Here is a 10,196-nt window from a genome sequence, read left to right on the forward strand (position 1 = left end):
ATTGTAATCACCAGGGGATGAACTTGGCCGGAGGGCGTGGGTTAGGAATGGTAACTGTTAAAGGGTCAAGCCCCCGTGCAGCAGGGCCAGGTCACGTTGTGAAAGGTGGGGAAGGAGCACCTTGGACGCCGGGAGGTCAGAGATGGCAGGTGGCACCATTAGCGTCTTTGGGCTCTCGGCTGCGGGACATCTGGCCCAGCCTGTCACCTCGGAACGCTGGAATAACCTCATCTCAGGCTATCGCCACTGCCCACGATCCGATTCCTGGACCCCATTCCCTCAGGAGACTTTCGCCCAAGGACTCTCGACTGGGGAGGCAGGAGGGCTTCGGCCAACATGGCGACACAAGGTTCGCTCTCTAGATGTTGACTTGCTCTCCCTTTGCCTGATATTATTATTGCCCTGGGGTCTCTCTCTACTGCCAGACAGACCAACCCAACCCTCTCCTGTGTGCTTTTTTCGGACCATAGCTACCGATCTCAATTTAACTGATTGCTGGACCTGTCACCTTCCACACACACACACACGTGACCCTGCTGACAGGACCACTTTTCCCTCTCCTACTCTCTGCCAGCCACCCTTGGACCTGAGGGGCCAGGCGTTGGCCAGGGACACATGAGGAGATGGCTTTGGAAAACCTGCCCATCTTGAGGCACCTTCTGTCTACAGACAGGGGGCCCATGGGAGGAGGGGACAGGTGGTCCAGACACCTGGGCTCCAGGCTCACCACCATGTGGCGATGTGGCCGTGCCATCAAAGCCAACTAGGAAAGTCCTGACCTGGGCCATGACCCCAAATTGACCTGAACCTGACCTTGACCTTCACTATAGCTTACCTCGTTCTTAATTCCCCCTCACTCCAATCCTGACCCCTAACTCTGACCTGACACTAATCCTGACCTTAACCCTAATCTCTAACTTTATTCCTAACACTGATCTTGACCTTAACCCTAAACATATCCCTTCTCCAGCGCCCATAAGAGAGCAGATCCCACCCCTCACTGACCCCACAGTGGGCAGCCATCCCTTTGGGGGAGCCACGTGGCCCTCTCTTAGGTTCCTGCTCAGGGAACATTTGCTTCATTTACACAGCATTGCTAAGGGCCTGTCCAGCAGCCCACGTCACCCCTCTGACTGCCCCCTGCCCGTGCTCTCACGCCCTCCAGCCTTCCCTGGGGTTGTGGTGGGCAAGGGGTTGCCTGACCAAGCCCGGGCTCCCAGCACCCTTGGGGGTCATCTGAATAAACAGAAGCTTGGTCAGATCTCAGGGCCCTCTAGACGTCCACCAGCTCCCACTAGGATTAGCTATGGACTCAATTTCTCCAGCTTCCTCTTCTGTCTGCCTAGCAAGCACGAGTAGTCTTTTCGAGAGAAGAAGCTAGCTCTTCTCACCTGAAGAAGGCTGGGAGCTGTGCTCCAGACCATAAACCACGCAGGGCACAGGGCTGGCACCCAGGAGGCCCCTAGTGAAGCTCGTTGGCTGAGGGAGGGAGGCAGTCTTCACGGGAACACCCTATGCCCATGTCCCTTTTAGAAGGACATCATCTCCATCAACCACAACTGGGCCAAAGGCTGTAGCCTGGGCGCTGTGGGGTATTCCCTCCAGCAAGGGCTCAGGACGCTGTAGCGGATCAGTGCATGGAGATGCCAGGCCAGACTGGCACCACCACTGTCAGGTGTGGACAGGGCCCTGGGGAGACCAGGCAAGGTCAACCTGGGCCCGGAGATAGAGAGGGGGGCTGTCTTCCCTTCCCTGTCTCCTGAGACTTTGGCATCAGCTTCCTGTCTGCTTGCGCCCCGAGTGTGGCCGGGCCTCCATCTCTCTGTGTATCCTTGCCTGTCCTGGCCACGCCCGAGGGGCTTCTGTGTGCATAGGTGCTGACCTGGTCGGTCTTAAATGCAGACCCGCCCTGGGGTCGTTCCCCTCACAGTCCAACTTATCCTGAATCGAACCGTTTTGACCCTGGTCCCCGGCTGCTGTGGGCATCGGCACAGGGAGCGGCAGCCAGCAGTGTCTGAAGAGCACAGGGAGAGCAGACACCCACCGGTCACTCACCAGCAACGGGATGGGGTCAGGGAAGGGGTCCTGGAGAAGGGCTAAGGAGCCGGGAGGACACAGGGGCTTCCTGTGAGCTGGCCTGCGAGGATGGGGCAGCCTGGGAGCCGGTGGGACCGGGCATTTCTGGGGCCGGAGCGAGGGGCCGGAGCGAGGGACCAGAGTGGCAGCGAGCGGCTTTGGCGTGGAAGGGAGGCAGTGGGCGAGGGGAAGTAGCGGGGGCGAGGCTGCACAGGACACTGCGTGCTGCACGCAGGGCCAGGGCCGCAGCGTGGTGGGGGGCGGTCACCAGGGCAAAGCTGGGTCCTGAGGGCCAGGGCTGCGGTCAGAGGCACTTGGACACATCTGCTCACTGAGAGGCCATTTAATCTCTCCGGTGTCTCTTTCTCAGCCCCAAAGCCAGGCCCTCGAGGGCAGGGCCGGCCTGGTCCTGTCAGAAAGCCCCCTGCCAGCCAGCACCAGCAACCAGTGTCTCCCCAGCCCAGGTGATCATGGAGTCCTGTTTGGGACCGATTATGCATTTTGCCACGTCCTCACGATCACTGCTGAAAGGAGAATCCTCACCCTGGAGAAGAGACGGGTCCACAAAGACGGAGAGCAGGATGGGCCCGACCGCCAAGGGGCTGCAGTCCCTGGTCAGCTCGACTTCCAGATTGGACAGCAGTGTGCTCTCACTGCAGCCACAGGGGCCCCGGCAGCAGCAGGCAGACGTCCCCACTGGGGTCCCTGGAGATGCCGCATCTCCGTCAGCCTCCCTGAGGCACCACACGGCAGGTGGTTACGTGGCTGTGGGTGTCTCTTTTGTAAATGGAGCACTGAGCTCAGTGATCAACTTCCTGTCTAATGTGAACACCCCTGTCTGCTTCACGGTTTTGTTTAGAGTCTGATACAGCCCTGGTGGCCCCTGACCTCTCCCAAGGCTCCAGGTCAGCAGGTGCCACACAAGGCCCAGTGAGGGGACGAGTGGAAGGTCCTGGTGAATCTGAATTGCAGCAAGGGTGCCCTGATCTAGAGGCCAGGAAGCGTGCGGGGCTCTGCGTGAGGCTCCGCAGCATCCCACAGACTCGGGCCAGGCTGTTCTCATTGATCGAGACACGAGAACTTGGAGAGGATTAAAACACTGGAGACTTGCCTCAGTCCTGCATGAGCGTGAATGGCCACGACCCTTCATCCAAGCCTGGATGTCCTCACCCTTCATCAGCTCACCCCCCTCCAGGGTTTCTGGCCAAACCAGAGCCCCAGACCATTCAAGCGACCACATTCAGCAGAAACAGCCAGAGAAAGCCTCACCCCGCCTCTTCGTCTGAAGGTGGCAGCACAAGGAGGCACCTGGGTCACCCTGCCCACTGCCCTACATCATCTGAGGGTCCGTGGGTCCCCCTCCCAGCCATCCCCGCACCCTGAGGCTCCAGGTGGGGATTCAGCCTCAGGCTCAGGTATGTGGGGCTTTCCCTCACAGGCTGAGGCCAGCACCTTGTTTACGAAAGGCGCATCTGGAGCCAAGCACGATGACCTGACTTGCTTTATTTAGCCCAGGGCGCAGTGGCAGGGGAGACCCGGCCACCGCAGAAACCCACCCTCTCCCCACGCTTCACCCCTGGAGCAGAGCTGGAACAAGGCAGGTCCCCGGGAGACCACTCATGGGGAAAAGGCCCAGGAGGCACGTGGTCACTAGCAGCTTGGAGTCTCTGACTAGGAGCAGAGAGACGGAATGACAGTGACGTGAGCATTTCAGTCACAGCCCGACAGACCGAAGTCAGACTTCCGGGAGGACTTCAGCAAGATGGAAGGAAGGTCCTTTACAGACGACCTCGTCCACCATTTCACAGACGGCAACTCTGAGGCCCAGAGGGGCCCAATGACTTAGGAGCCAGACTCGGGCAAGGAGAAGCCGGGGGCTCCCTACCCCCGGCCTGCCTGCAGGAGGCGGTCATCTGAGACTGGCCCAGGGGAAGCGGGAGGAAACCACCAGGTCTGGAGCCACATCTGTCGCCCTCACCCTCATCCCAAACTGGGCGGCAGCGACATCCTCCTGTGGGAAACTCAACATTCATCTCCAAGAGCCGCCTCCGAGGGCCACGAGGGCCAGGCTGGGCCCGCTGGCCCCATGGGAACCCACGGCGGCCTCTCAGCTCTGTGGCTCTGCGGTCCGTCCAGGGGAGGCCGGGCTACCGGGGCTCCCTGGAGTCCCAGCGGCTGGGCAAGCGGTGCATGTCCTCCTTCTGGATGTGCTCATAACAGGACTGGCGGGAGAGAGGTGGAGCTGAGGCCAGGTGCCTCCCCGCTCCCAGCCACCTGCTCAGGCTCCGGGGCCAAACACCAGGGCGTGCCCGCCTCCGGGGCCTGGACCACCGTGTGTCCAACTCAACCCCCTGCTGCGCCCCCAGTCTACAGGGGAATGGAGCTTTCCCTCTGCAGGGGACACAGCCTGGAACACATCGTCGTCCTGGGGTCCCCAGGACTGAGGTGCACTGTGGCCACTCCACTATGGCCCCTTTGAACAAGGGCAGGCCCAGGGGCTCTGTGAGGACCCCTCCCAAGGAGGCACGCGAGTCACGAATGTGAGTGAGCCCACCCCCACGATGGTGGCTGGGGCGGGGAAGGGGTCTGCCCAGCGACCAGGGCATTTCTGTCCCTCACCTCGAGGGCCGTGAGCAGGAAGTCGTAGAGGCCCCCTGTGTGGATGGGGTCCATCATGTCACGGATCAGATGGATCTCAGCTCCCAGGTGCTGGATACTGGAGAATGAGCACCCGCCCCCCGTGAGAGGGAGGAGGGGCCCATCGGGGACAGGCACCAAGCCACTGGGGAAGGAGCCCTAGCCTGGGGGGCTGGACACCTGGGGTGTGGTCCCCTCTCTGCTTCTGGCACCCATGGGACCCGGGATGGGACCCGGGGTGGGACCCTGAGACCCTCTCATCCCTGGCCCTCAGCATCCCTGTCACACCAAGAAAAGCTGTGTCCATAAACCCTTATGCTCAAAGACTTCGGTCCCGGCCCAGAGGCAGCTCACCGGGCACGTGACACCACGTAGATGAGCAGTGGCAGCAGGTCGTCCATGGGCAGCTTGTGCTCCTGGCCCAGCACCCGAGACACGGTGGCCTCGATCTCTCCGTACGTCTTCTCCAGCACCTCCAGCTTCTCCCGGGGGTCCACCGTGGTGCTGCGGCGGGGTGGCTGGCTCCAGATCAAGGTCCTCGGGCTCAGTCCCCACAGAGGGACCCAATGCTCCTGCCTCCCACCCCCACCCCCACCCCCACTCCCCACCCAGGGTGTGGACTCACATGACCTTCTGCAGACACTCGATAGCTGACAGGAAGCACTTGTCTGTCACAAGGGAGTGTCTCTGTACGGCAGAGGGAGCAGGCCCGGTGAGGCCACGGCCCCCAGCCCCGTTACGTCCTCCTCCCCATGGCTGGTGCTGGCCCTGAGCCCCTGGCACCCACCCCATCCCCATCACTGGCTTCAGCACCGCCGTGCCCGCAGGGTTGAGTGACCCAAGGCAAGTCACAGCTCCACTGTGAGCCTCAGTTCACTCTGCGAAGTGGGGGGAGGGTCGGTAGGAGGTTGGGAGGATCGGAACGGAGAAAGAAGATAATAATCATAAGCCGAGGATCACCTGGTGCCACCCAGTTCCAGCCGCGCCTATGTCAACGGCCCTCGAACCCCCTGAAACGTGGGTTTCCAGTCCACTCCCCGAGTTTCTGACCCAGAGGCCTGGGGTGGGTCCAAGAACCTGCTTTTCTAACAGCTCCCCAAAGGCTGCTGATGCTGCTGGTCCGGCAAGCACCCTCTGAGACCACTGCCCAGCAAGTACCTGCCCACTCCCCCTGCCCCCAGGGGGTACTGTCACAGATGAGGAAACTGAGGCACAGAGACTACATACTAGGCCATGGTCACACCGCCAGTGAGAGGGTGGGGCCTGTGTTTGAGCCGGGTCCCTGCGGGCCAGCAGCAACACCCTCACCCAGAGCTCAGAATAATGCGGAACCTGGCGTCTCCTCCCTGCCCCATCCCTGCCCCACAAGACCCTCCGCAGCCTCCGACCAGTGACAGGAGACAGAGGCTGCTTGCACGCCTGAGCAAATCTGGGGGCCCAGCTCAGGGCTCAGGCCTCTCCTCCCTGGGGCAAGTAAAGGGCCCACCTCTCACCTGATTGGTCGTCAGCGTGAGGTCCTTGAGCGGCCACAGGTGCCTGAAATTTTTAAAATGAGATGAGAGGCTTTGCCAAGCGGGGTCGGGGTCTGAGGTCAGAGGGCAAAGTTCCCCCCAGCAGGTTTGAGAGCAGGAAATGGGTCCGCACTGCCATCCCAGGGTCCGTGTGTGGAGCCCTAGCCAAGGGGAGGATGGGAGGGGGAGGGGGTGCCTGGGAAGACAGCCTCCATCTGGCCCCAAACAAGAGCGGGACTTGGCAGCAGGGGGCAGTATGGAGGAGGGACACCTGGGAAGCTGTCGGCCACCCCGTCTCCTGGCGGTGACTGTCAGATGCAGGACATAGTCACCACAATGGAAGGGGAAACAAGGTTTGGGGGGGGTGGGAAGCACCATCGCCGTGTGACAAAGGAGAGCAGCTGAGGGAGGACAGAGCAGGCCCATGTCCCCGTCACGCACACTATCAATGGATCAGAAGGGGCGCGGAGGACAGAGGATGTTTTGGCAACCAAGGGTAGAAAGGGGTCCCCGAACTGCTCCGGTGCAGTCCTCAGTTTCCCCTCAGGGTCTCCCCTCCCCCTCTCGCAGTCCAAGACCCAGGAGCAAGTGACCTTGCCCCAGCCCCAGGGGTAGACACGGAGGCAGGCCTGGCCAAACTGGGCCACAGCCAGTACTCGAGGGCACACTCAAGACCCAAGCCAAGCCAGTGAGGGACTGCGGGGGCCCTGCTGGAGATGCTGGGGAGGAGACGCCAGCTCCCTGCGAAGGCAGTCGGGGACTCGCAGTGGGGGACTCGCAGTCGGGGACTCGCAGTCAGGGACTCGCAGTCGGGGACTGAGCTAGGAGAGCATAAACCTTGAGTGGCTGGTGCCATGTTCATCACTGTACAGGGGCGCCAGAGACAGACTAACAGAGAGGGAGAGAATTTGCTTCCCTGTCTCAGGCCATTGAGCACCTAGATCCAGCCACACCTGAATGCAGCCACACCAGCAGAACCCTGGGACGCCACAGGTACACGGCCACCTAACGCCTCCCTTCTTTTGCTAAGGACAATCTGAGCTGACTATATATAGCCTGTGCTGCACAAGAGGTCTGGAGCACGAGGCGTGGGGGGAGGCTTACTTCTGCACGTCCAAGAACTCAAGCAGCTTGGTGTCGGGGAAGAGGCTCAGGTTGGTGATGCCCTGGCTGTAGAAGCTGTCCTCCCTCTCGTGGAGAAGCAGGTAGAGAGTGAAGAGCTCCGAGTAGAAGCTGGGCAGCATGAGGGGCAGCACCAAACCGTGTACCTGCAGGTCCCTGCGAGGACAGGCCGGGGTCAGCAGGGTGGGGCCTGGGGTGGGATCGCTACTTGGGTTGCCCCTCAACAAGCCCATATTGCTCCTTTTCCCACAACAGTGTCCCTGCCTCCAGCCTTCCTCGTTCCCTAGAAAACCCTGTTCAAGTCTGCTCTCGGTCAGTTGCTCAGGTGGAGCGGGATTTTGATCCCCATTTGACTGAAAGCAAAACCAGGGCCCAGGATGGACAAGTGACTGGCAGCGAAGCCCTCAGCAGCCCATCCAGGCCGGTCCAGTCCCGCCTCCTGGTTCTCCGTGGTTCCTAGGACTCCAGGGGGACGCTCTCCCTAAGGTCTAAGCCCACTCCCCACACCTCCTACAGCGCAGTGCCAGAAAGGCCTTTCTGCTCAGCGTCTTGAGGCCTGGAATCCGGAGGCACATTGTAAGGTGTGATTGGAGGGGGCCAAGGGAGACAGATTTAATGACCTGCGTGATCCTGTGTGACCAACCTCAGGCTCAGTGCCTGGCAGGCCTCAGTTTTCCCATGTGTCCCTAGGGAGAAGGAGGGCAGCTCAGGCTCAGTACCTGGCAGGCCTGTTTTCCCATGTGTCCCTAGGGAGAAGGAGGGCAGCCCGGGCGGCTGCGTACAGAGAGACAAGGCTGGGCTAGCACGTTCAGAACAGAGACATTTGGTGCATTGACCCCTCCCAGGATGCTTGTGGAACAGAGGTCATGGGTCATTCTGGTCCTTGAATGGTCAATGTACAAAGCTTGGTCAATGGCAAGAACTCTCAACGCTTCCCCCAGAAGCGCCCCATTCCGAGGGAGGCCCCAGGCGCAAAAGTGTGAGGCCTCCCTGGACCTGAGCCCAGCTGCCCTGGGGGAGAGGACCCCTCAGGCCCCCTGGGGGCCTGGGGCGGCTACCTTGTCTCTGTGTCTTCCTCTGCCTCCGGGGCCTGGCCCTTGCGCTGTAAGGCAACCTGCAGCAGACCCCTGCGAAGCAACGAGAGAAGGTCGGCGTGGCTGCCACCTCCTACAGACCAGAGCTCCTAGCCCCATCCCCAAGGGCAGATGGCTCCGCCTCCCAGAACCTGGAGCACGAGATGCACAGTGCAGCTTCCCGAACCTCCGTGCTTAGGACTTTGGGAGGACAGGATGCCAGCCCGAGACCCGGAACCCTGCAGGGGGCACTGCAGTGGCCAGGGCCCTATCTGTAACGACCGATGGGGTCACAGGTCAGCCGGAACTGGAGATGGGGCCTGAGTCCAGGGCCAGGCTCGGCCTGCAGTAGGGCCAGAGATCCCCTGGGGTCAGGGGTCAGTCTAGGGCCCGGTCGGGCCTTGCCATCAGTTACTCTCCCCGCACCCGAGGCCTTTGCCCACCAGCTGCACATTCGCCAACCCACCCTCTGGTTCTCTCTCCATCCAGACCTGAGGGAGAGGCGCCATTCCTGTCCGGGGTCCCAGGCAGTGCTGACACTTGGAAAGGGCAGAGCCCACCCCCCTGGGGTCACAGGGCAGTAGCTGTCCACGTGTGCCACCGAGCTCACCTGTAGGCGGCCCAGAGCTCCTGCGCGTGCTGCTTCACCTCCTCCCGGGCCAGCCCCTGCAGATGCTTGTTGGCCCCAGTGCCCGCGTAAGTGGCCTGGAAGGTCAGCATCAGCGTCCGGAGCAGCTTTCCCAGGGGGTGCAGAGAGCTGCTCAGAGCCTGGCCAGTGCGTAGGCAACAAAGAGATGTTCAGGGCCCGGGGCAGGACCCCCAAAACCGCGCCCATTTCACAGATGGGAGCGCTGCGGCCCTCTGGGACGGGGCCAAGGGCCTGTCCCCTCCGGTCAGCGCCAGGGGAAGTGAAGTCCCCTCGCCGTAGGCTTCTCCCCTCGAGGGCCCTCACCTTCCTGAGGCACTGCTGCAGGGCCTCGGGCTCCCGGTGCTGCAGCAGCTCCTCCAGGACTTCGTCCATTCTGCCCACACCATCGTCCGGCTGGGTCCTGGGGCACCACACACACACATCTCTCACCCACGCCTGGGCCCAGGCCCGCCCCCTCCAGGAAGCCTTTTGGATGTCCCCATGGGTGCGCAGGTACACGCCCACCTGGGCCTCACCTCTCACAGCACAGGTACTCCTGGGACTTGCGAAGCTCCTTCGAGCTCTGCACGTGGAAGCCCAGCAGGGCCTCCTGCAGGTCCCCGGGACAGCCAGCACGCACGAAGTCCCGGAAGGGGCCGTAGACACCCTGCCAGCGGCTCTCCACGGGGAAGGCGCCCAGGCCCAGCTGCCTGCAACAGAGGCGGTGGAGGGCAGGGAGTAGAAGCAAAGCTGTGGTGGGCAGGACCCTGTCCAGGCTCCTGGAGAGGCGGGGATAGCCAGCCTGGCCCGGAGTCGGGGCCCAGGAAGGGTGGATGGACTGGAGATACAGATGGATCTACCTCAAACGCTCCAGGAGAAAGGAGAGGCTGAGTAGGGACAGAGTCTACTGCTCGGTGGAGAAGAGAGACAGGGCCACACAGAGAAAGAAAGATCTGGAGAGCTGGAGGCCCAGTCCAGAGAACGGGGTCTTGTCCTAAGAGAGACCAGGGCCCGGAAGTCCGGGATCCCCTGCCATAAGGTCCCACCACACCTGTTCCTTCCTGAGCTTGATCCTGCCTTGGCCAACAGGCCCGAGGGTCTGGCTGTGTGAATGTCTAATGCAGCTCTGCCCTTCTGCCACGCTCACAG

General features: G+C 61.8%; 1 protein-coding gene across 8 annotated transcripts in view; it reads right to left on the bottom strand.

The window, feature by feature from the left end:
* Window positions 1–3,559: 3,559 nt before the first annotated feature.
* ALS2CL (ALS2 C-terminal like) overlaps window positions 3,560–10,196 on the bottom strand; it is a 21,707-nt gene continuing 15,070 nt past the window's right edge. For 6 of the 8 annotated variants that reach the window (XM_015591753.2, XM_015591749.2, XM_025048949.1 and 3 more), the window contains exons 19-28: window positions 9,584–9,757; window positions 9,372–9,468; window positions 9,030–9,187; window positions 8,405–8,473; window positions 7,329–7,502; window positions 6,207–6,249; window positions 5,339–5,400; window positions 5,068–5,217; window positions 4,696–4,792; window positions 4,159–4,298 (exon numbers count right to left, since the gene is read on the bottom strand). In XM_015591753.2, the coding sequence (XP_015447239.1) occupies window positions 4,224–4,298; window positions 4,696–4,792; window positions 5,068–5,217; window positions 5,339–5,400; window positions 6,207–6,249; window positions 7,329–7,502; window positions 8,405–8,473; window positions 9,030–9,187; window positions 9,372–9,468; window positions 9,584–9,757 (1,099 nt within the window). In that variant the 3' untranslated portion in view covers window positions 4,159–4,223. Of the gene's footprint in view, window positions 4,299–4,695; window positions 4,793–5,067; window positions 5,232–5,338; window positions 5,401–6,206; window positions 6,250–7,328; window positions 7,503–8,404; window positions 8,474–9,029; window positions 9,188–9,371; window positions 9,469–9,583; window positions 9,758–10,196 lie in introns of all 8 variants that reach the window. The other 2 variants (XR_003047176.1, XM_006914866.2) reach the window with 2 other exon arrangements.

The sequence above is a fragment of the Pteropus alecto genome, unplaced genomic scaffold, assembly GCF_000325575.1.
Source record: "Pteropus alecto unplaced genomic scaffold, ASM32557v1 scaffold156, whole genome shotgun sequence".
Classification (NCBI taxonomy): Eukaryota; Metazoa; Chordata; class Mammalia; order Chiroptera; family Pteropodidae; genus Pteropus; species Pteropus alecto.